Source organism: Heptranchias perlo, chromosome 23 (genome assembly GCF_035084215.1).
Source record: "Heptranchias perlo isolate sHepPer1 chromosome 23, sHepPer1.hap1, whole genome shotgun sequence".
In the NCBI taxonomy this organism is placed as follows: Eukaryota; Metazoa; Chordata; class Chondrichthyes; order Hexanchiformes; family Hexanchidae; genus Heptranchias; species Heptranchias perlo.
The window spans coordinates 16,735,455-16,759,878 of NC_090347.1; the positions used below are offsets into that span (position 1 = coordinate 16,735,455).

Sequence of the window (24,424 nt, forward strand, 5' to 3'; positions counted from 1 at the left end):
TCCCAGGGATCTGTACTGGAGCCTCGGCTTTTCACTATATTTATCAATGACTTAGATGAAGGAATAGAGAGCCATATGACCAAGTTTGCTGACAACATTAAGTTAGGTGGCACAGTAAGTAGTGTAGACTGGAGCAGAAAGTTGCAATGGGACATTGATAGATTAAATGAGTGGGTAAAACTGTGGCAGATGGAGTTCAGTGTGGGGAAGTGTGAGATCATCCACTTTGGACTTAAGATAGATCAGAGTATTTTGTAAATGGTGCGACGCTAGGAATCTACAGAAATCATTAAAAACTAGTGGGCAGGTACAAAAAATAATTTAAAAGGCCTATGGAATGTTTGCCTTTATCTCAAGGGGACCGGAATACAAATAAGTGGAAGTTAAGAGTTGTATAAAGCTCTGGTTAGACTGCATCTGGAGTACTGCGTTCAGTTCTGGGCACACACCTCAGTAAAGATATATTGGCCTTGGAGGGGGTGCGGTGCAGATTCACCAGAATGATAACCGTAGCTAAAAAGGTTAAATTATGAGGACAGGTTGCATAGACTAGGCTTGTATTCCCTCAAATACAGAAGGATTAAGGTATTTAAGATGATTAAAGGATTTGATAGGTAGATAGAGAGAAACTATTTCCTCCGGTGGGGGGAGTCCAGAACAAGGGGCATAACCTTAAAATTAGAACAATGCCGTTCAGGGGTAATGTTAGGAAGCACTTCTTCACACTCAGCCCATCTGCAGCTGAAACCTTCATTCATCCTTTTGTTACCTCCGGACTTGACTATTCCAATCCTCTCATGGCCGGTCTCCCATTTTCCATCCTCTGTAAACTTCAGTTCGTCCAGAGCTCTGCTGCCCGTATCCTGACTCGCATCAAGTCCCGTTCACCCATCACTCCTGTGCTCGCTGACCTATATTGGCTCCCCATCCAACATCACCTCAAATTTAAAATTCTCATTCTTGTGTTCAAATCCCTCCATGGTCTTGCATCTCCCTATCTCTGTAACTTCCTCCAGCCCTACAACCCTCTGAGAACTCTTGCGTTCCTCCAATTCTGGCCTTTTGTGCTTCCCGATTTCCTTCGCCCCTCCATTGTTGGCCGTGCCTTCAGCTGTCTAAGCCCTTAGCTCTGGAATTCCATCCCTAAACCTCTCTACCTTTCCTCCTTTTAAGATGCTCGTTAAAACCTACCTCTTTGACCAAGCTTTTGGTTACCTGTCCTAATATCTCCATATGTGGCTCGGTGTCAAATTCTGACTGATAACGCTCCTGTGAAGCCGCTTGGTTGTTTTACTACGTTAAAGGTGCTACATAAATGCAAGTTGTTGTTGGAACTCTCGCTCCCAAAAAGCTGCTGAGGCTAGGTGAATTGAAAATGTAAAAACTGAGATTGGTAGATTTTTGTTAGGCAAGGATATGGAACCAAGGTGGATAAATGGAGTTAATGTACAGATCAGCCATGATCTAACTGAATGGTAGAACAGGCTTGAGGTCCTGCATGGCCTACTTCTGTTCCTATGGTGCATACAGAGAATAAGAAATATAATCAAATGCTGTAATGTTTTGTTCTCCATTTTTTAGCTTTCACATTACTGAAGAACCATCTTGGGTGGAAAAATTGTCTCCTGGTCATAGGTGCACTGCAGCTAAATATCGTTGTGTGTGGAGCTCTACTTCGGCCAATTGTTATCAGAAGAACAGAGAAAGAACCAATGGATGCGGCCATGGAAACCAAGTACATGCTGGAGAATGAGGAAACACGCATCTCTGTAGACTCTGGAGTGGAATCTTTATCTACCTCAAGTAATCACTTGCAACATAGTAAAAAGTGTATAACAAATGATAGTCACAAAGAAAATCTTGAGATGCTTCCAGACAGGAAGCCAAAACCAAAGCATCAATCAAAGTTGCTTGACTTTTCAGTTCTAAAAAACAAAAGCTTCATCTTTTATGCACTTTTTGGACTGTTTGGCACTTTGGGATTCTTGGCACCTCAACTGTATGTCATTCCCCTCAGCATTAGCCTGGGTGTTGATGAGTGGGCAGCATACATGCTATCTGCTATGGCAATCATGGAGGTGTTTGGTAGGCTCTCAGGAGGCTGGGTCCTAAACAAGCAGCCCATACGCAAGATTTACATTGAACTGATCTGTGTGAGCCTACTGAGTCTGGTATTGTTGTGCTTTCCATTCACAAAAGGATTCTGGAGCCTTGTTACATGCAGCATGCTGTATGGATTCATGTTTGGCACTGTGGCTGGTACCCATATTCCAATGTTGGCAGAAGATGACGTGGTTGGGGTTGAGAAAATGTCATCTGCCGTTGGAATCTACATCTTTATACAGAGCTTTTCAGGACTTGCTGGGCCACCTATTGGAGGTACTGTTTATTTTTTTTTCATCACCGAGTCAAGCCTCAAATTTACATACTAGCAGGGTAGAAACTGTAGTGAAAGTGAAATGCGGCTATACTAGAATGTATTTAATTTGACCACAAAATAGCTATCTGGCATTACAGTAGGTAACATTGCTCCATTGTAGTGCACTTTTGGGAGAAGTTGTACCCTAATGCAACTGCTCCAAAAGGGCAGAAAGGTTAGAAATTCTTAAAGTAGAACGTACCTTGCACAATAAAACAGCTAATATATTCTTCAAGGAAATCAACAAAATAACTATATGTTGAGCAAGAATGTAAGTTTACAGTTTCAGTGTCATCCAATTAATCTTGTACACCTTATTTTAAAGTTTGAAGTACCAACTGGAGATATGACAAATGCAAATTCTTGGCCTATTATAATACACTCTGCAAACTTTATAGTGTAGCTCAGTTATGAAGTCACCTGAATCAAATTCAGATAAGTTATGTAAAACTATTACTTTAGCTGCAGATAACTGCAATAGGTGCAAAGCAAAGTTTGAGAGGTTTCCAGGCGATCCAGTGAACCAGCTGGGAACTTTTCAAAACTTATTTTAATTTTTTTTTAATGTTAACCAAGCCAACTACTCCATTGGCTCTTTAAACATTGTAATCATAATCAGCATTTGGATGCCTGGTAGCAATTTTCCATGGGCAGAGAGCTCAACATCCCAGGTAAATGTATTATAGCAATGACCTGAGCCTTAGTTTCCAACTTATGTCCCCTAGCTCAGAGTCCCAGCAATCAAGCATTGCAACCCGAGGGCTTCTTCTAAGTCACAGAACTCTTTTTTGGAGAAGTTCTGCACTTTCATCAAATTGAATACTTGCAAATGGGTTAGCTATCTAGTAACTGTTGAAAAATAAGCTTCTACCTCCAATGCACTAATTTCCCAATAAATTTATAAACAACCATTTGATTTAAGCTTACCACTGCAGTACTGATTTATATATAATGTAGACTAATGCTCACTTGCACGATGGACTTTATTTTATAGCTTCAACCAAGACTTCTGTTCATCTATAGAAATTGAATTCAAATCCTTTTACCAGTAGTCTGAGTTCTTGCATACTGAGCCATCCAGACCCTTTTATGAAGTTTTTCCTTCATTTACATAACAATTTATTGAGTATGCTGAAATCTGTAAGGAAATAAAATACTCAAGAATCTTTATCTAGAGCTTATATTAATGTACTTTTATCAAACTTCCACCAGAATCTGCCTTCATGGCAGAAAGCCCTGGATTTCAACCTGGAATTTCAATTTGATACATTTGAGGAAGCTTTGCATGGTGGATAGGTGTTTCCCAAACCAAATGTAGTTAAAGGGGTTTGTGCACCAAATTTACTACTATAAATGCCAATGTGATGTAACATTTAGGTTACCACTTTTGAAATGTCTTTCAGACTACTGGAAAAGAGTGTTACAAATGTAAAAGCTGAAAGCTAAATTGACTTTTCTTTTCTTTTCAGGTTGGCTTGTGGATGTTACAGGTCGGAATTATGGATCTGCTTTCTTCTTTTGTGGTATTGGTGTGGGCGTGGGTGCAATTTTTCTCGCATTAGTTCGGCCATCTAAAAAAGGGTTCTGTAAGAGGAAACAGCCCCTGGAGACTGATAAGCAACATGAATTACAGCAAGATCTCAAAATTGCCCAGGAGGTGCCTGAAGATTTCCTAGATACAGACCTGAGGAAACCAGAAAGTTTACAGGATCAATTTCAAAGCACAGCATGAAGAAACAAACAGGCATACACCACCACCAAGGAATGCATGTTCCCCTTTAAGTGTATCCCCTACATATCCTGCCAACTTCCTCAATTTGGCCTTATTTAATCTCAAACTTTCCCTATCCTCAAACCATCAACAAAATTGGCCACTCATTTTGTATACAAATACTGCAAGAAGCAAATTTTTCATGTTTACTATTTAGTGAAAAAGGGCTAAAGTTCAGGGCAACTAAAAGTAGCCAGAAACGCATTACAAAAATGAAAGCAGGAACATGATGAAATATATGGAAAGGATTCAAGCTAGTTCAGACTGCATCCAGAATGTGAGCAATCATGTTTAGCAAAATTTTCAGTTCATGTTTGTTTTGCAGTCCCATTGGGTAAATTAGTGCATACAATATCTGGACATTTTGTCTTTATATAAAGGTATTCTCTTAAATAGGATGATGTGCAAAAACATTTGACACATTGGCCTAATAGTTCAAACCACTGAACGTTCTGTTCCAAAATAGAGTATCTTTGAGTTCCAAGGATGTTGGTCATTTCAACTTACCTGTATCTATTGTTCTCTTCTTATTCAGACCACAGGATGGACCACTATGCAATAATGAGACATTTTACCTCAGTGAGGGAAATACCAGGCAATTCAATTTGACAGATGTAGTCATTTGTGAAAACAGCATTGATTGTGAAAAAAATCTATGGCCCAGAGAATCCTGAAGGATGTACGGGGTTGAACAGCAGATGTTCGAGGATGTAAAGTTGTATGCCATTATGGAGTTGATATGGATTGGGTTAGGTATCATTTCACCACCCTAGATTACACAAAAGACATTCAAAGCTCCTGAGTTTTAAAGAGATTTGAAATGACTACATAAAAGTAAACTGCCGGCTATAAACTCTTCATTCTTCAAATAATTTCCTCTTTTGCACCATACACTTCCCTTCTCTAGAAAACACCACTATATCAAAAACTTGAATACTACTACTATATCTGGGACACTCTTCAAGCACTCCTCGTGCACTCCTGGACTGGATACGAGAAAGTCCTTGACACTTGAAAAAGAGACTATTCTCAAACTTTCTCCTACCAATCCCACTTTACTGTTTTTTTCGATTATCAATACTAAGTGCCCCTGAGGATTTTTAAAAAATATTTTGATCTCTAAATACTAGACCTTTGTGCACTTCATCCTCCCTCCATCCCTACTCAAAAAAACCAAGACTCATTGCATAATCTCCTAACTCATTCTTTCTCATGATTTAAAAACTGTTGAATGCCATAGCTCCCTCAACTCTTTCCTTCCTCCCACAATATTCATGCTTTTAAAGACTGCCATTACCTAATCACTACATCATGATTTACCACATCTTTTCTGTTACTTTTTCCAACATTATGGTGTTTGCACTATGGGTCTTGGCTTTTTAATTTTAAAAAATGCGTGTCTTCCATATCATTTGGGTATGCCCAGGTAACAGATTTGAAGCTACATGAGAATTACACACTTTTAGCTTTTTAAATATGAAATCCAACTGCCAATCATATAGCCTTCCCTTCCTGCACTATATGTAGGGGGCATTTGACACTATCGGCTGTTTCCAGAAAAAGTTAAAAGGTTATACAGTTCACATTGCTAATCGTTGCACTTACACATGCACTATGTTCTATTGAACCCACCCTTTCATCATCATCTATATACTATAGGGATTTAAAATGCAGTAGTTTCCTTGCAAGAGAGTTAACCTTGGTTTGATGAATACCCTGCTACCAAACAGCAAAGTATTGTAAATTCCGACTCACCCTTCCCATTCATAATGCATAGCACATGACGTGTGGCAAGAAGAAGCCAATGAGTCAAATTTGTTCTTTCCCTTGAAAATCACTTCTGAGATAGGTTGTTCAGTCAGATTAACCATAAGTGAGTGGTTCACATCAGTGCTAAGCAACCAAAAAGGTCACCCTGTACCTCATCTGAGAATGAGGTTGAGACTTTTGGCATCATGCAGTCAGTATCAGCTTGTCAAATGTTCTGCTGTGGAATAGCGAACTCAGTAGAACTGCAAGTGCACCTGTATCAAATGATATTAACTGAGTCCCGTCTACACAGGTGCAAACTTGGTGGAGAGGCTTGGATGGCCAGCCAGGATTTATCCTTGCCACAAAGGAGCCCAGTCTGCTCGTGTTGACCTTTTGCATCAAGATTAAGCCCAACTCCATCAATTTATCTATTGGTGTTCTGGATGAATAACTTCCAGCAATGAGGCAATTTTCTGGAAACTACAAAAGTGAAGCTGACACGGATGGGACATAGCATCATGTATGTTCAGACAGGAAGCAGCTATGCCTACAGGGGGCAATTGAAACATCTTTTATACCAAAAGCAACAGTAGCAAGCCCAATGTGACATGAATAATCCTTCCCAAATAACTTTGGTATCTGGTTAATGGGAAACATAACTATCCTTACAGTACTCAGGAAGGACTCTCTTTATATACAGGATAAAAAAGGAGGGTCATGCAAGTGATGTGTCTTATTTCTCCTATTTGGGCTTATCCTACAAACTATGTGTAAGATGCTGAAATAAATAAGATCACAAAATTAGATGATCAAAATAGGAAATATTTAAAACTTTGAAGAAGTAACAAAGAGTAGACAAGGGTATTGCAGTAGATGTAATATATTTAGATTTTCAAAAGGCCTTTGATAAGGCACCACATGGTAGACTCAGAGCATGTTGCAAGCTGGCCAGAAAACAGAGAGTAGGGGTTAAAGGTAGTTACTCAGACTGGCATAAAGTGGGAAGTGGTGTTTCATAAGGATCGGTGGTGGGACCACTGTTGTTCACTATTTACATAAACAATTTGGACTCGGGAATCAGAAGTACAATTTCAAAATTTGCGGACAACATCAAATTGGGGGGGTATAGTTAATACCGAGGAGAACTGACAAAATACAGGAAGACATTAATAAACTTGCAGAATGGGCGTATAATTGGCAAATGAATTTCAATATAGATAAGTGTGAGGTATTACATTTTGGTAGGAAGAATAAGGGGGCTACATACTGCTTGGATAATAAGAGGCTAAATGGGGTAGAGGAGCAAAGGGGTCTGGGAGTACAGATACACAAATCACTAGAAGTAGTGACGCAGGTTAATAAGGCCATTAAAAAAAAGCAAACCAAGTACTGGGGTTCATTTCTAGATGGATAGAATTGAAAAGCAGAGAAGTTATGTTAAACCTGTATAGAACTTTGGTTAGACCACACTTGGAGTATTGTGAACAGTTCTGGTCTCCATTTTATAAAAGGATATAGAGGCACTGGAGAAGTTGCAAAAAGGATTTACTAGGATGCTATCAGAACTGAGAGGTTATAACTATCAAGAAAGATCGAGCAGGCTGGGGCTCTTTTCTCTAGAAAAGAGAAGACTGAGGGGTGACCTGATAGAGATCTTTAAGATTATGAAATGGTTTGGTAGGGTAGTCGTAGAGAAGATATTTCCACCTGCGGAGGGACCAGAACTAGGGGCCATAAATATAGGACAGTCACTAATAAATCCAATAAGGAATTCAGGAGAAACTTCTTTATCCAGAGAGTGGTTAGAACGTGGAACTCACTACCACAAGGAGTAGTTGAGGCGACTAGCATAGATGCATTTAAGGGAAGCTAGATAAATACATGAGGGAGAAAGGAATAGAGGGATATGCTGATAGGGTTAGATGAAGTAGGGAGGGCGGAGGCTCGTATAGAGCAAAAATACAGCGTGGACCTGTTGGGCTAAATGGCCTGTTCCTGTGCTGTACATTCTATGTAAGAACTGTTATTTGCTCATTGATAACAGTATTTGGTAGTCAAATAAGTACTTCTGATCTTTCCTAAAAAGGTTTATTTTTTTAAAAAAAGGTAGAAGGCACAGAGAAAGAGGTACTTTAGTTGTAAAGTCAGTATTCCATATGGCCTAATCGCCCTCCCCTAAATTTCTGGGCATTTAGAACTTTATATCCAATAACCTATTGCACTTCCAAATGACTTGTGTTAGCAATGCAAATAACCAAAGCAATAAGTACCTCACGTTTTAATGTCCTCAAGCAGCAAGCATACATGGTGGGAGAATACAGAAAGTACTCATAGAAAATGTATATGATTACAACAATAGAGTTTAGCTTTTTTTTAAACATACAGAAATGTTAATTTTCTTTCTGGCATGGAGACCCCAGATTTGGGGCCCCCTTCCTGCTCGGCCACATTGTGATGTCATTGACGGGGAGTGTCCCCATGCATCTGAGAGTTGCTCCATAAAAATAACGGGGGCCTTGATTTTATACTTACCCAAGAGCTGCTCCAGATCCATGAGACCCGAGGAAACCATGCTACAGTCTAGTAACTGCTTTCTCATTCTGTAGTATGGTTTCTGGTGGAGTAGCTTTAAAGTTGTGGTCTTTGCTGCTCCAGAGTACATGAGAATGTTCTCAGTGGGTGATGGCACACTAGCAAGGAAAAGACCCAGCTTGAGGGTCCCTGTTTCAACAATAAACTGTTTTTAAAAAGGTCAAAGTGAACTTTCATATGAGTGTATAATTTTTCTTAAGATGTGGCAGTATTCTAGATAAAAGAATTAGTCCAGCTTTTCTTTACCTCTGGTTCAGTTAAACTAGCTTTGAATTCTTTAATCCTAATTAGTTTAGACTTTGAGCCAATTAAGGTATTTGCTTCTGCTCATCATAGAACAGATCCCCCACAGATCTGTGAATCAAAATGCTATATAAACTGTTTTTTATTAGGCCATCAGGGGTAAGAAGGGAAAAAGGTGTCATGGGAACTTTTTTCCTGCCAGCACAGTATGTATCTGGATTTAGTCCAACCCAGGACTAAACTGGCAATTTCAGTTTACATTGGCCTCTGATACCTTCCTATAGTTTCAGCCAAAGCATATGAAATATTTCCAGTAGCTATATACAAGTAATTGGATCATGTCACAGAGGCAGTAGTTACACCATTTTTTTTTCACTGCAGTTATTAAACTCATCTATAGGGTGGGTTCTCTTGAAGAAATACTTTTATTTGTTATTCAAGTAATGTTTGTTCTGCCTAACCTTTCATCTGTGTTTTCCAAGTCATCTACAAAAGCTTTGTCCAACTAAGATTGAAGAATAGACTGTTGCTTCCTTTGACAATGTACTACATTAAAGAAAAATGGTTTTAGTAAGAAAGGAAACCGGAGAACAGCTCAATAGCACAGGAGGTACAGCACTATTTGCTCACTAACCATATGGTTCTGTATTTGAGTTCCAGAACTACTTAGTATATGATGCACAATGGGTTAATTTCATGCCATTTTTGTGATATATGGTGCTAGTCCCATGAAAAGAATTATCACAAAATTAATAAGTGCAATATGATGTATTAGATGTTGTAATCTCCAATGGTTTTACTTCCCTTCACTAGTCTTTCAATCAATGTGCTCCATTCACCAGCAATTTAATTCAGACTTTTAATTTTAAAATAATGCTGATGAACAGTGAAGCATGTTGACTGCAAGATCAGCTGGTGACTTCATTCAAGCTCAGGGAGCTATGGAATAGCAAAGCACCTGCACTTTAAGCAAATTCCTGATTTAAATTAAAATGTCAGTGAGGGGGAAAAACACAGTTGAAGATTACACTGAATTTCACATGACAAGGAACCTGAGACTTAAAGCACACCATTTTTTTGTGCACATTTTAAGTCTCACTTTCTTGGTCCCACAAGATAGACTTAATATGAATATCCCCAGTTTTACAATAAAATTTGTCCTTACCGCTGACAGGGTTATGGCTGTTGGCTGGGCCCTTTGTTGGAAGGAGGGAGAACTTACTTAGTTGATTTGGTACCCCACAAAGACAACTGCTGTAAGTGGACTGTGATCATTGAGAAATTTGTGGCATAAACTTTCCTCCTCTACTGAATAAAGCAATCAATCTGGCAGAAAATATGGAGAAAATGAAATGTCAAAATCAAAGACCTATTCAAATTCCCAAGAAATGGCAATTTGCAGCCATGCAAATGAGTGCTGGTCTCTATTTGAGCATTAGCAGGTGAAATAGTTAACATCACTGCATCACTTGAAGGAAAATCAGATTGAATGTGTGGAGTTTGTCTTACTTATTGTTCAACAACTCTTGCACTCCACTTTCGATACAGCTGTTTATAATCTGAATTGTATACATACTGTACATGGTATTTCATATGGCCTGTCTGTATATCAAAGTGACTGAACGAAATATTCAGGTGATATGATGTTAAGCTCAGACACACGAGATTTGTGATGCAAGTTATTAGGATTGAACAAATACTGGTGATCAACAATCTGAAGGATGTAATCAGGTTATCTAAAGGTACATCTCTGAACAAAACTGCTGCTAATCTTTTCATAACTACAACAGATTGAAGTAATCCATAGTTTTTGAAATACGAGCAAAGTAGGTTCAAGCAAAATTTTGTTTTTTTACATCAAAGTTTTGCTCATTATAACTTGTACCTGTGCTTTCTAACCTTCAATTTGTTCAGCCCTGTAATTTAGAGTACTGTTTGTTATAACATTTCAGATTTGCTTCAAATACTGCAATTTTCCAATAAAATTCATTTTAAAAACCTAAACTTTTATGTACTTCTCAAATTTCAAGTGTTCAATAGTTTAATGAAGTTTCTAAAGAACCAATAAATTTGCATTTATAAAGTGCCTTTAATATAGTAAAACATCCCAAGGCATTTCATATAGTAGAAAAATAAATAATGAGCATAAATGGACAAGTTAGGTGACGTATCAGAAGCCATGGTAAAATAGATATGTTTTGAAAAGGAACTAATGGTGGGGAAACAGGAAGTGAAATGGAGGGTTTCAGGGAGGGAGTTCCAGACAGCAGGGCTGAATCAGCTGAATGCCATGCCGCTAATGGTGGAACGAAGGGAAGGGGTGGACAGGATGTCAGGGATAAAAGGACAGGATGTCAGAGGTGAAGGGCTCAAGTTGGGACTGAAAGGTGGAGGAGGAGGTCATAGAGGTAAGATGGGGCGAGACTTTGTAGGGATTTGTAGATGAGGATTTTGAAACTAATGCATTGGGGGATAGGAAACCAATGTAGGTTGGCAAGGATTGAGGTGATTGATAACCGTAATAGAGCATGACAGGATGCAGACATTTCCTTTAGACAAGTTGGTGCTTGTAGACGGTGGAGCTTGTGAGACCATTTGAGAAGTCGAGACTGGAGTTGGTGAAAGCATGGATAAGAGTTTCATCTGTGGTGAAAGTGAGTGGTGGCTAGAAATACCAAATATTAATATGTTGTATTAAAATAATTACATTTTTGAATTGTCTTTTAAGGAAAATGGTAAAAGTCTTTACAGTTGGTTGAGGAGGAGAGAGAAACTGTTTAGCCAATGGGATGGATATCAACAAAATTGGCTGCGGTTATAGTGAAGTCCATAGCCCAGACCTCTTACTTTTTTAAAAAAAGAGTATCTGGCAGATCAAGAAAAACTGCTGCCTCTGATGATAAGTTAGAGCACCAGTTAGCCTCTGAGACAGAAAATGTCAAATGTGGATTTTCCCAAGAGCTTCCTCAAGATTAGTTTAAAATGAACACAAAACAATGTTATGAGTTTATTTCACTGAAACACACTTAACAAAAATCATTCTGCCTTTACTGCATTGCATATAAAACAGAAATCATTTGCACTTACAACAACTTGCATCTATCGCTGCAATGTCAGCAATGCCTTCTTTCAGATGAGGTTAAGCTAAGACTATGGCTATGGCTGCCTGTTTAGATGGATATCTTATCGCACTATTCAAAAAGCAGGATTTCTCCAGGCAAACATTTATCCCTCAATCATCTCCACCAAAAAGTGATTAAATGGTCAGTGGTCAGTTGTTTTTGGGACCTTGCTATACTCAAATTGGCTGCTGTATTTGCCTACAAAATAACAGTGACTACACTTCAAAACTAATTCATTGGCTGTAAAGTGCTTTGGGACATCCTGAAATTGTGACAGGCACTATATAAATAAAGAACTTGCAATTATATAGCGCTTTTCACAACCTCAGGGCAACCCAAAATGCTTTACAGCTAATAAAGTACTTTTGAAGCGTAGTTACTGTTGCAATGTAGGAAATATGTCAGCCAATTTGCACACAGCAAGGTCCCACAAACAGCAATTAAATAAATGACCAGATCATCTGTCACAGGTGTTGGCTGAGGGATAAATGTTGGCCAGGACACCAGAAGAACTCCCTGCTCTTCTTTGAATAATGCCATAGGATATTTTACGTCCACCTAAGAAAGCAGACGGAGCCTCGGTTTAATGTCTCATCCGAAAGACGGCACCTCCAACAGTACACCGCTCTTTCAGTACAGCACAGCAGATGCCAGCCTAGATTTTCTGCTCAAGCCTTGGTAGTGGGATTTGAACCCAGAAATTTCTGACTCAGAGTTGAGAGTACTATCACTGAGCCAAAATGCATGTTCTTTACATAGTACCTTTAATGAAGTGAAGCATGGTACTTCATGGGTAGATTGGAGCAGGAGTTAGGAAAGTAACAAAGGTGTGGTTGAAGAGGTAGGTTTTGAAGATGGAAGAGATACAGCATGGAGGAGAGATGTGGGAAAAGAATACAATAATGCAGGGGTGTGATGGCTGAAGGGTGTGCCATCAATGGTAGAGCGGGGTTGGGGGAAATACACCAGAGTTAGAAGACTTGAGCATGCAAGCTGCAACATAGGGATGAAGGAGGTTGCAGAGGTAGGGTGGAGAAAGGCCATCGAGAGATCTTTAAATGTAGGGCAACTCGGTCCCAGTGGGGATCAACAAGGATAGTAGTAATAGGTGAGTGAGATTTAAGAAACAATAGGATACTGGTCACGAAGTTCTGAATTAGTTGGAGTTTATGAAAGGTGGAATTGAGAAGGTGGCAAGAAAAGTGTCAGAGAAGTCAAGCCAGAAAGTGACTAAGATGTGTTTGAGGGTTTCAGTGGTGTTGGGTGGGGTAAAATTAGGATTACAGATTTGAAAACAAGTCGTCTTGCAGTTGGATCAGATGTGGGGTTTTAAGCTCAGGGTCTAACAGGGCACTGAAGTGTGCACCATCAGGTTTGCTAATCATGCAGTGAGGAAGGTAGATGGAATTGGAGGTTAAGCCACAAAAGTTTTTGACAGGAGCCAAATTTGATGGTTTCTGTCTTGCCAATGTTGAGCTGTAGAAAATTCTGGCTTCTCCATGACTTGTATGTTGGACAGGAAGTCGACAGCACAGCAGGCTTTGGTTGCCCGACCTTTCTCCCTTGTGGGAATGTACCTAGACTATACCCGAACCATATCCTCCTTAAAGGCCGCCCATTGTTCAATTACAGTTTTACCTGCTAATCTTTGATTCCAATTTACCTGTGCCAAATCTGTTCTCATCCCACTGAAATTGGCCCTCCTCCAATTGAGTATTTTTACTTTAGAGTGGTCCATGTCTTTTTCCATGGCTATTCTAAACCTCATGATACTATGATCGCTGTTCCCTAAATGTTCCCCCACTGACACTTGCTCCACTTGGCTCGCCTCATTCCCCAGACCCAAATCCAGCAATGCCTCCTTCCTTGTTGGGCTGGAAACATACTGGTCAAGAAAGTTCTCCTGAACACATTTCAAAAATTCCTCCCCCTCTTTGGCACTTATATTATTACTATCCCAGTCTATATTAGGATAGTTGAAGTCCCCCGTTAACACTACTCTATGCCTTTTACACCTCTCTGTAATTTCCCTGCAAATTTGTTCCTCTATATCGTTCCCACTAGTTGGTGGCCTATAGAATACACCCAGTAGTGTAATGGCACCTCCATCGTTTCTTAACTCTAACCAAATAGATTCTGTCCTTGACCCCTCCAGGATATCCTCTCTTTCCAGCATTGTAATATTCTCCTTAATGAATACTACCACCCCCTCCCCCTTTCTTCCCTTCCCTATCTTTCCTGAACACCTTGTATCCAGGAATATTTAGTACGCAATCCTGCCCTTTTTTGAGCCAGGTATCAGTTATCATCATGACATCATATTCCCATGTGGCTATTTGCACCTGCAGCTCACCAATCTTGTTTATCGCGCTTCGTGCGTTTACACACATGCACTGTAAACCAATCTTAGACTTTCTTGTACTCTCTTTTAGTCTGATCCCACCTAATACTGCACTATTTCTTATTCGAGTGCTATCTTTCTCTCCCAATCCTTTGTGCACCTTGTTTCTCCTTTCCAACGCTACATCCTGGTGCCCATCTCCTACCAAATTAGTTTAAACCACCACCCCCCCCCCCCCCCCCACAGCACTAGCGAACCTACCCACAACGACATTGGTCCCAGCTTTGTTGAGGTGCAACCTGTCCAGCCTGTACTGGTCCCACCTCCGCTGGGGCGGGGCATATCGCAGGGTGCCCGATTAGTGTTGCTGGAAGTGCAAACTGATAATGGCACAACGAGGGCAACAGGGCCCTTGGGACCTTAGTGAATAATAGGACCAACAGTGAGATTTAAGGATTGAGAAATAAACAGAGGGAGGACTGAGAAGGAGGGTGAATCAGAGTCAAATCAGGCACAGAAAGAGAAATAAAGAGAGGGAAAGAAAGATTGGATTAAGGGAGAGAAAAAGGAGACAGACAGGAAAAGAAAGAAAAAAATTGTAAAAATTTTAAAATTTGACAATAATTCACTACCAGAAGAAATGAGACTCCACACTTTTAATTGTTCATTTTCTGGGCCAGAGGTTGATTGGTAGTCATTAACAATTATCATATCGATAAAAGGGTACTTACGCTATTAATTACTCGAATTAACTTTCTATGGTGAATTTTTTTTTATTCGTTCACGGGATGTGGGCGTCGCTGGCGATGCCAGCATTTATTGCCCATCCCTAATTGCCCTCAAGAAGGTGGTGTTGAGCCACCTTCTTCAACCGCTGCAGTCCGTATGGTGACGGTTCTCCCATAGTGCTGTTAGGAAGGGAGTTCCAGGATTTTGACCCAGCGACAATGAAGGAACGGCGATATATTTCCAAGTCGAGATGGTGTGTGACTTGGAGGGGAACGTGCAGGTGGTGTTGTTCCCATGTGCCTGCTGCTCTTGTCCTTCGAGGTGGTAGAGGTCGCGGGTTTGGGAGGTGCTGTCGAAGAAGCCTTGGCGAGTTGCTGCAGTGCATCCTGTGGATGGTACACACTGCAGCCACAGTGCACCGGTGGTGAAGGGAGTGAATGTTTAGGGTGGTGGATGGGGTGCCAATCAAGCGGGCTGCTTTATCTTGGATGGTGTCGAGCTTCTTGAGTGTTGTTGGAGCTGCACTCATCCAGGCAAGTGGAGAGTATTCCATCACACTCCTGATTTGTGCCTTGTAGATGGTGGAAAGGCTTTGGGGAGTCAGGAGGTGAGTCACTCGCCACAGAATACCCAGCCTCTGACCTGCTCTCGTAGCCACAGTATTTATATGGCTGGTCCAGTTAAGTTTCTGGTCAATGGTGACCCCCAGGATGTTGATGGTGGGGGATTCGGCGATGGTAATGCCGTTGAATGTCAAGGGGAGGTGGTTAGACTCTCTCTTGGTGGAGATGGTCATTGCCTGGCACTTATCTGGCGCGAATGTTACTTGCCACTTATCAGCCCAAGCCTGGATGTTGTCCAGGTCTTGCTGCATGCGGGCTCGGACTGCTTCATTATTTGAGGGGTTGTGAATGGAACTGAACACTGTGCAGTCATCAGCGAACATCCCCATTTCTGATCTTATGATGGAGGGAAGGTCATTGATGAAGCAGCTGAAGATGGTTGGGCCTAGGACACTGCCCTGAGGAACTCCTGCAGCAATGTCCTGGGGCTGAGATGATTGGCCTCCAACAAACACTACCATCTTCCTTTGTGCTAGGTATGACTCCAGCCACTGGAGAGTTTTCCCCCTGATTCCCATTGACTTCAATTTTACGAGGGCTCCTTGGTGCCACACTCGGTCAAATGCTGCCTTGATGTCAAGGGCAGTCACTCTCACCTCACCTCTGGAATTCAGCTCTTTTGTCCATGTTTGGACCAACGCTGTAATGAGGTCTGGAGCCGAGTGGTCCTGGCGGAACCCAAACTGAGCATCGGTGAGCAGGTTATTGGTGAGTAAGTGCAGGTTATTGGTGAGTAAGTGCCGCTTGATAGCACTGTCGACGACACCTTCCATCACTTTGCTGATGATTGAGAGTAGACTGATGGGCGGTAATTGGCCGGATTGGATTTGTCCTGCTTTTTGTGGACAGGACATACCTGGGCAATTTTCCACATTGTCGGGTAGATGCCAGTGTTGTAGCTGTACTGGAACAGCTTGGCTAGAGGCGCAGCTAGTTCTGGAGCACAAGCCTTCAGCACTACAGCTGGGATGTTGTCGGGGCCCATAGCCTTTGCTGTATCCAGTGTACTCAGCCGTTTCTTGATATCACGTGGAGTGAATCGAATTGGCCGAAGACTGGCTTCTGTGATGGTGGGGATATCGGGAGGAGGCTGAGATGGATCATCCGCTCGGCACTTCTGGCTGAAGATGGTTGCAAACGCTTCAGCCTTGTCTTTTGCACTCACGTGCTAGACTCCGCCATCATTGAGGATGGGGATGTTTGCAGAGCCTCCTCCTCCCGTTAGTTGTTTAATTGTCCACCACCATTCACGACTGGATGTGGCAAGACTGCAGAGCTTTGATCTGATCCATTGGTTGTGGAATCGCTTAGCTCTGTCTATAGCATGTTGCTTCCGCTGTTCAGCATGCATGTAGTCCTGAGTTGTTGCTTCACCAGGTTGGCACCTCATTTTTAGGTATGCCTGGTGCTGCTCCTGGCATGCTCTTCTACACTCCACATTGAACCAGGGTTGATCCCCTGGCTTGTTGGTAATGGTAGAGTGAGGAATATGCTGGGCCATGAGGTTACAGACTGTGCTGGAATACAATTCTGCTGCTGCTGATGGCCCACAGTGCCTCATGGATGCCCAGTTTTGAGCTGCTAGATCCATTATGAATCTATCCCATTTAGCACGGTAGTAGTGCCACACAACACGTTGGATGGTGTCCTCAGTGCGAAGACGGGACTTCATCTCCACGAGGACTGTGCAGTGGTCACTCCTACCAATACTGTCATGGACAGATGCATTTGCGACAGGTGGATTGGTGAGGACGAGGTCAAGTAAGTTTTTCCCTCGTGTTGGTTCGCTCACCACCTGCCGCAGGCCCAGTCTAGCAGCTATGTCCTTCAGGACTCGGCCAGCTCGGTCAGTAGTGGTGCTACCGAGCCACTCTTGGTGATGGACATTGAAGTCCCCCACCCAGTACATTCTGTGCCCTTGCTACCCTCAGTGCTTCCTCCAAGTGGTGCTCAACATGGAGGAGGACTGATTCATCAGCTGAGGGAGGACGGTAGGTGGTAATCAGCAGGAGGTTTCCTTGCCCATGTTTGACCTGATGCCATGAGATTTCATGGGGTCCAGAGTCAATGTTGAGGACTCCTGGGGCCACTCCCTCCTGACTGTATATCACTGTACCGCCACCTCTGGTGGGTCTGTCCTGCCGGTGGGACAGGACATACCCAGGGATGGTGATGGAAGAGTCTGGGACGTTGGCTGAAAGATATGATTCTGTGAGTATGGCTATGTCAGGCTGTTGCTTGACTAGTCTGTGGGACAGCTTTCCCAATTTTGGCACAAGTCCCCAGATGTTAGTAAGGAGGACCTTGCAGGGTCGACTGTGCTTGGTGTTTTGCCGTTGTCGTGTCCGTTGCCTAGTGGTCCGATGCCGGGTGGTCCGTCCGGTTTTATTCTTATTATGACTTTTCGTAGCGAGATTTTACAACTGAGCGGCCATCATTACAGATACTAGTATTTTAATTCCAGATTTTTATTTAATTAATTGAATTTAATTAATTGAATTTAAATTCGCCAGCTGCCGTGGCGGGATTTGAACTCATGACTCTGGATTTTAGTCCAGGCCTACTGGATTACTAGTCCAGTAACATAACCACTATGCTACCGTACCCTCAGGTGCAAATGCAGCAACTTCATGAAATTCAAGGGGGGGTTAAGGGCAAGATACAGTTTTCGCGAAGCTAACAGCGGAACGGCACAAATTGTCCAGCAAATGGGTGCAAATTCCAGCTCATAGTCATTCCTGTTGCTACACACTTCTATCACTAGATGGAGTTTCATAAACTCCAAAGCTATAGATTCCCATACCTACACCTGATGGGGGCAATGCAGTTGATGTGGTGTATATGGACTTTCAAAAGACGTTTGATAAAGTGCCACATAATGGCTTGTCATCAAGATTGAAGCCCATGGAATAAAAGGGGCAGTAGCAGCATGGATACAGAATTAGCGAAGTAACAGGAAACAGAGAGTAGTGGTGAAAGAATGTTTTTTGGAATTGAGGGAGGTGTACAGTGGTGTTCCCCAGGGGTCGGTACTAGGACCACTGCTTTTCTTGGTATATATTAATGACTTGGACTTGGGTGTACAGGGCACAAATTTGCGGATGACACCAAACTTGGAAGTGTAGAGAACAGTGAGAAGGATAGTGATAGACTTCAAGAGGATATAGACATGCTGGTGGCATGAGCGGACATGTGGCAGATGAAATTTAACACAGAAAAATGCGAGCTGATACATTTCGGTGGGAAGAATGAGGAGAGGCAATATAAACTAAAAGGCATAATTCTAAAAGGGGTACAGGAACACAGAAACCTGGGGGCATATGTACACAAATCATTGAAAGTGCCAGGGCAGGTTGAGAAAGCGGTTAAAAAAGCATATGGGATCCTGGGCTTTATAGATAGAGGCATAGAGTACAAAAGCAAGGAAGTCACAATGAACCTTTATAAAACACTGGTTCAGCTACAACAAGAGTATTGTGTCCAGTTCTGGGCACCGCACTTTAGGAAGGATCTGAAGGCCTTAGAGAGGGTGCAGAAGAGATTTAATTGAATGATTCCAGGGATGAGGGACTTTAGTTACGTGGATAGACTGGAGACTCTGGGGTTGTTCTCCTTGGAGCAGAGAAGGTTGAGAGGAGATTTGATAGAGGTATTCAAAATCATGAAGGGTCTAGACAAGGTAGTTAGAGAAGGATCAAGAACCAGAGGACATAAATTTACGGTGATTGGCAAAAGAACCAAAGGTGACATGAGGAAAAGCTTTTTTACAAAGCGAGTGATTAGGATCTGGAATGCACTGCCAGAGGGTGTGGTTGAGGCAGATTCAATCATGGCCTTCAAAAGGGAACTGGATAAATACTTGAAAGGAAAAAAATTGCAAGGCTATGGGGATAGGGTGGGGGAGTGGAACTAGCTGGATTGCTCTTGCCTAGAGCAGGCACGGACTCGATGGGCCGAATGACCTCCTTCCGTGCTGTAACCTTTCCATGATTCTATGATTAGTTGTGGAATCAAGTGTGATGGCAAAGAGGTAAAGCTAGATGCAGTCAGCATATATGTGGAAGCAGAATCCATGCTCAAAGATAACGTTGACAAAATGCAGCATGTAGGAGGGCGAAGGATAGAACCTTGGACAGACCAGAGATGACCATGTTAACACTACTCTATGCCTTTTACACCTCTCTGTAATTTCCCTGCAAATTTCCCTGCAAATTTGTTCCTCTATATCCTTCCCACTAGTTGGTGGCCTATAGAATACACCCAGTAGTGTAATGGCACCTCCATTGTTTCTAACCAAATAGATTCTGTCCTTGACCCCTCCAGGATATCCTCTCTTTCCAGCATTGTAATATTCTCCTTAATGAATACTACCACCCCCTTCCCCTTTCTTCCCTTCCCTATCTTTCCTGAACACCTTGTTTCCAGGAATATTTACATGATGAAACTCGATTGCAGAAAGGTGTTGGCTATATTTGAATGGGTAAAAATGAAACCATGAATGGGGAATGACATGGAGCTGGACATGAAGGAGACACATGGAGGAGGAATGAGTAGTTGAGAGGATGATGCACTGCAGTTTCAAATCACAGCTGGTGACTTTGACCTAGGTGATCTCGGTGGTGGGCATATAGAAACAAAACTGATCGGATTCAAACAGGAATCATCGAGAGAAGATTGGTCATGACTTATTCAAGCACCATTGAAAAAAGAAAACTAGAGATTGGGTGGTAATTGGAGACGACAGTGGGATCGAGGGTAGGCTTTTTAAAGAGAAGATGTGATGACAGCAGTTTTGATGGGGAGGAACAATGACTAAGAAAAGTAGACAGTTAATGATGCCAGCAAACAGTACAAGAAGACCGCATTTGTAAAGAACCTTTAACACAGAAAATTATCCCAAGGCACTTAAGGGGGTAGATCTTAACTTTGTGCGATAATGTAAAATGGGTGATGGCGAGTCAGCAGCTTGTTTTACATGTCTTCCAGATTTTATTTCCATTGACTTCAATGGAAATAAAGGTGTAAAGAAAAAGAATGGACACAGCCAAAGGAGGAGATATTAAGAGACACGACCCAAAAACTTGGTCAAAGACATGGATTATAAGGAGGGGCTTAATAGGAGGGGGAAGTGGAGAGGTTTAGATATGGAATTCCAGAGTGAGGTCTAGGCAGCTAAAGGCACAGCTGCCAATGGTTGGAGGAATGGAAGGGGTGCACAAAAAGCCAAAGCCGAAGATAGAGGAATAGAGAGTTGGGGAGGAAGGACTGTTGTGCTGGAGGAGGTTACAGAAATAGGATGGGGCGAGGCCATGAAGCGATTTAAACACAGGAATAAAAATTTAAAGTTGACGCATTGGGGGACCGCAAGTCAATGTAGGTCAGAGAAGACAAGGGAGAGAGAAATGGTATGGTGTAGGAAACAAGCAGCAGAGTTTTGAATGAGCTGAAGTTTATGGAGAGTGAGAAGCTGAACAACAGGCACTGGATGAGGGCTTCAGCAGCAGATGGCTCGAGGAAGGGTAGAGACAGGTGACATTACAGAGACAGAAGTAGGCAGTCCTTGCAATAGAGCAAATATGGGGTCAAAAGCTCATCTCAGGGTCGAGTGGGGCGCTACGATTGCGAACAGTCTGATTCAGCCTGAGATAGTGACTGGGGAGAGGGATAGAATCGGTGACAAAAGTACCTAATTTATGGCAGGGGCCAAAGGTGGTAGTTTCTGTCTTTGCAATGTTTAGCTGGAGGAAACGGCAGCTCATCCAAGACTGGATATTCAACAAGAAATATGACAGTACAAAGGCAGTGGAAGATTTGAGAGAAGTGGTGGAGAGGTAAAGCTAAGGAAAAGTTAGGTGAGTGCCGAGGAGCTGATTCAGAGAGGGGTGGAGGCAGTTGGTGGTGAGAATCATGGTAGAGACAAGTCTGATGAGAGCTGGGGGTTACAGTGCGATAAGGAAAATGCTACTCTGGATTTGAGTGCAGGGGCAGGATCTGCAGTGACACTGGAGGGAGAAGGCAAAAGCAGCTGAGCAGGTATAATAGCCTCAATTTTGGACTTTGAAGAAAAAGAAATCCATGAGCTCCATGCACCTCACTTCAAGGTGGGGACGGAGAAGAAGGGAGGGGGTGTTTTGTGGTGAAAAAGAGTTTACATTTGTCATTGCCCTTCAGATTCAGTGATTTTCAGAAAATACAGTAACGTAAGGTAACATGCTTTCTTTCATTCAGGAGCAGAGGAAAGTCCCATGTCGAAAGAACCTCAACGGCTGCTTTCTACCCACCCCCTTGACCGTGCCATCTCACGTGGCCTCTCTACTCCCATCGTGTAAATCACGGATAAGACCATCTCTGATCACTTCCTTGTGTCCCTCTCCACCCACATCCCCCTTCCCCTCCCAACCCCACTTCATTCAGCGTTTGCTCCTGGAAAAAACTCTTCCCCCAAGTAACTTACAACGGCACTTTCAAATTCCCAACTGTCTAGCCTTTGGCCCTCCATTCATCACAACATTTCTGCAGCTACCGGTCTGCTCAATCGCACCCTCACCTCCACCTTTGATGCCCTTGCCCCATTAAAACCATTACTCTCTCTCTCTCATCCTGGTCGTTCCCCCAGTACGGCCCTCATCTCCGTTCCCTTAAGTCCAAGGAACATTTATGGCGGACAACTGATTCAGGCATTTATCACATGGACCACATAAAGCACTATTGGGTCCTGCTCTCCTCTGCCAAAACTGCTCACTATTCCAGGATAATCCTGGAATGCAAAGATAACCCCCGGCTTCTCTTGTCCACTACAAACCATCTTCTTAAACCTCTCTTCCCTGCCTCCTCCACCCTCGCCTCCAAAAACTCCTGTACATGAACTTCTTTGTCACTAGTTTGAGACCATTCAGCTGCCTCCCTCCCTTCCCCTAGCCCACCAAGCCAAACTTCTGCCTAAGGTACCCCGCTGCCCTAGCCCTGAACTCGCATCTTTCTTTAGTTTCTCTCCTCATGCCCAATCCAAGTTCACCTTGACGATGAGACCCACCTCCTGCTCCCTCGACCCTATTCCCACCAAACTGCTGACCACCCAACTTTCCTTCCTGGCCGCCCTGTTAGCTGATATTGTTAATGGTTCTGTCTTCTCAGGTAACCGCCCCCCACCCCCGACTTCAAATCTGCCGTCATCATTCCCTCCCTTGACCCTTCTGTCCTTGCAAACTACCGCCCCATCTCCAAACTCCCTTTTCTCTCCAAAGTCCTTGAACGTGTTGTCGCCGGTGCCCATCTTTCCCACAACTCCATGTTTAAATCCCTCCAATCAGATTTCTGCCCCTGCCACAGTACTGAAATGGCACTTATCAAAGTCACAAATTACATTCTATGTGACTGTGACAGTGATAAACTATCCCTCCTCATCCTTCTCAAACTGTCTGCAGCCTTTGACACGGTTGACCACATCACCCTGCTCCAACACCTCTTCTCCATCATCCAGCTCGGTGGGACTGCCCTCGCCTGGTTCCATTCTTATTTATTCAGTCGTAGCCAGAGAATCACCTGTAATGGCTTCTCTTCCTGCTCCCGCACCGTTACCCTCTGGAGTTCCCCCAAGGATCTATCCTTAGCTCCCTCCTATTTCTCATCTACATGCTGCCCCTCGGTGACATCATCTGAAAACACATCAGGTTCCACATGTACGCTGACGACACCCAGCTCTACCTCACCATCATCTCCCTCGACTCCTCCATTCTCTCTGATTTGTCATGCTGCTTGTCCGACATCGAGTAATGGATGAGCAAAAATCTCCTCCAACTAAATGTTAGGAAGACCAAGGCCGTTGTCTTTGGTCCCCGGCACAAACTCCGTTCCCTAGCCACCGATTCCATCCCTCTCCCTGGCCACTCTCTGAGGCTGAACCAGACCATTCGTAACCTTGGCGTCCTATTTGACCGAGATGAGCTTCCGGTCACATGTCGGCTCCATTACCAAGACCACCTACTTCCACTCTTGTAACATCACCCGTCTCCACTCCAGCCTCAGTTCATCTGCTGCTAAAACCCTCATCAATGCCTTTGTTACCTCTAGACTTGACTATTCCAATGTTCTCCTGGCCGGCCTCCCATTTCCACACTCCATAAATATGAGCTCATCCAAAACTCTGCTGCCTGTATCCTAACTTGCTCCAAGTCCCGTTCACCCATCACCCCTGTGCTCGCTGACCTACAATGGCTCCCAGTCCAGGAACACATCGATTCTAAAATTCTCATCCTTGTTTTCAAATCTCTCCATGGCTTCACCCCTCCCTATCTCTGTACCTCCTCCAGCCCTACAACCCTCCGAGATCTCTGAGCTCCCCCAATTCTTGCCTTTTGCACTTCCCCAATTTTAATTGCTCCAACAGTAGTGGCCATGCTTTCAGCTGCCTAGGCCCCAAGCTCCGGAATTCCATCCCATAACATCTCCGCCTCTCTACCTCTCTCTCCTCCTTTAAGACGCTTCTTAAAACCTACCTCTTTGACCTGTCCAAATATCACCTTATGTGGCTTGGAGTCAAATTTTGTTTGATAACACTCCTGTGAAGAGCTAAAGGCGCCATATAAATTAGCCACATAAAAGATTATTACTTAAGATAAAAAATCACGGGATTGGGGGTAATATTCTGGCATGGGTGGAGGATTGGTTATCAAACAGGAAGCAGAGAGTTGGGATAAATGGTTCATTTTCGGACTGGCAACCAGTAACCAGTGGTGTTCCACAGGGGTCGGTGCTGGGTCCCCAACTCTTTACAATCTATATTAACGATTTGGAGGAGGGGACCGAGTGCAACATATCAAAATTTGCAGATGA

The 24,424-nt window shown here is 42.9% G+C and overlaps 2 protein-coding genes across 9 annotated transcripts in view; one reads left to right on the plus strand and one right to left on the minus strand.

The window, feature by feature from the left end:
* Positions 1-8,699, plus strand: part of LOC137341129 (monocarboxylate transporter 7-like) — a 33,251-nt gene extending 24,552 nt beyond the window's left edge. For both annotated transcript variants that reach the window (XM_068004093.1, XM_068004094.1), the window contains 2 exons: positions 1,582-2,379; positions 3,889-8,699. In XM_068004093.1, coding sequence (XP_067860194.1) covers positions 1,582-2,379; positions 3,889-4,151 — 1,061 coding nt within the window. In that variant the 3' untranslated portion in view covers positions 4,152-8,699. The remainder of the gene's footprint in view (positions 1-1,581; positions 2,380-3,888) is intronic.
* arsg (arylsulfatase G) overlaps positions 1-24,424 on the minus strand; it is a 125,579-nt gene that overhangs the window by 97,874 nt on the left and 3,281 nt on the right. The window contains exon 1 of one of the 7 annotated variants that reach the window (XM_068004079.1): positions 9,943-10,104. The exons of the other annotated variants lie outside the window; for them this stretch is intronic. The gene's annotated coding sequence lies outside the window, so the exon portion shown is untranslated. Of the gene's footprint in view, positions 1-9,942; positions 10,105-24,424 lie in introns of those variants that run through there. 7 annotated transcript variants of the gene reach the window in all.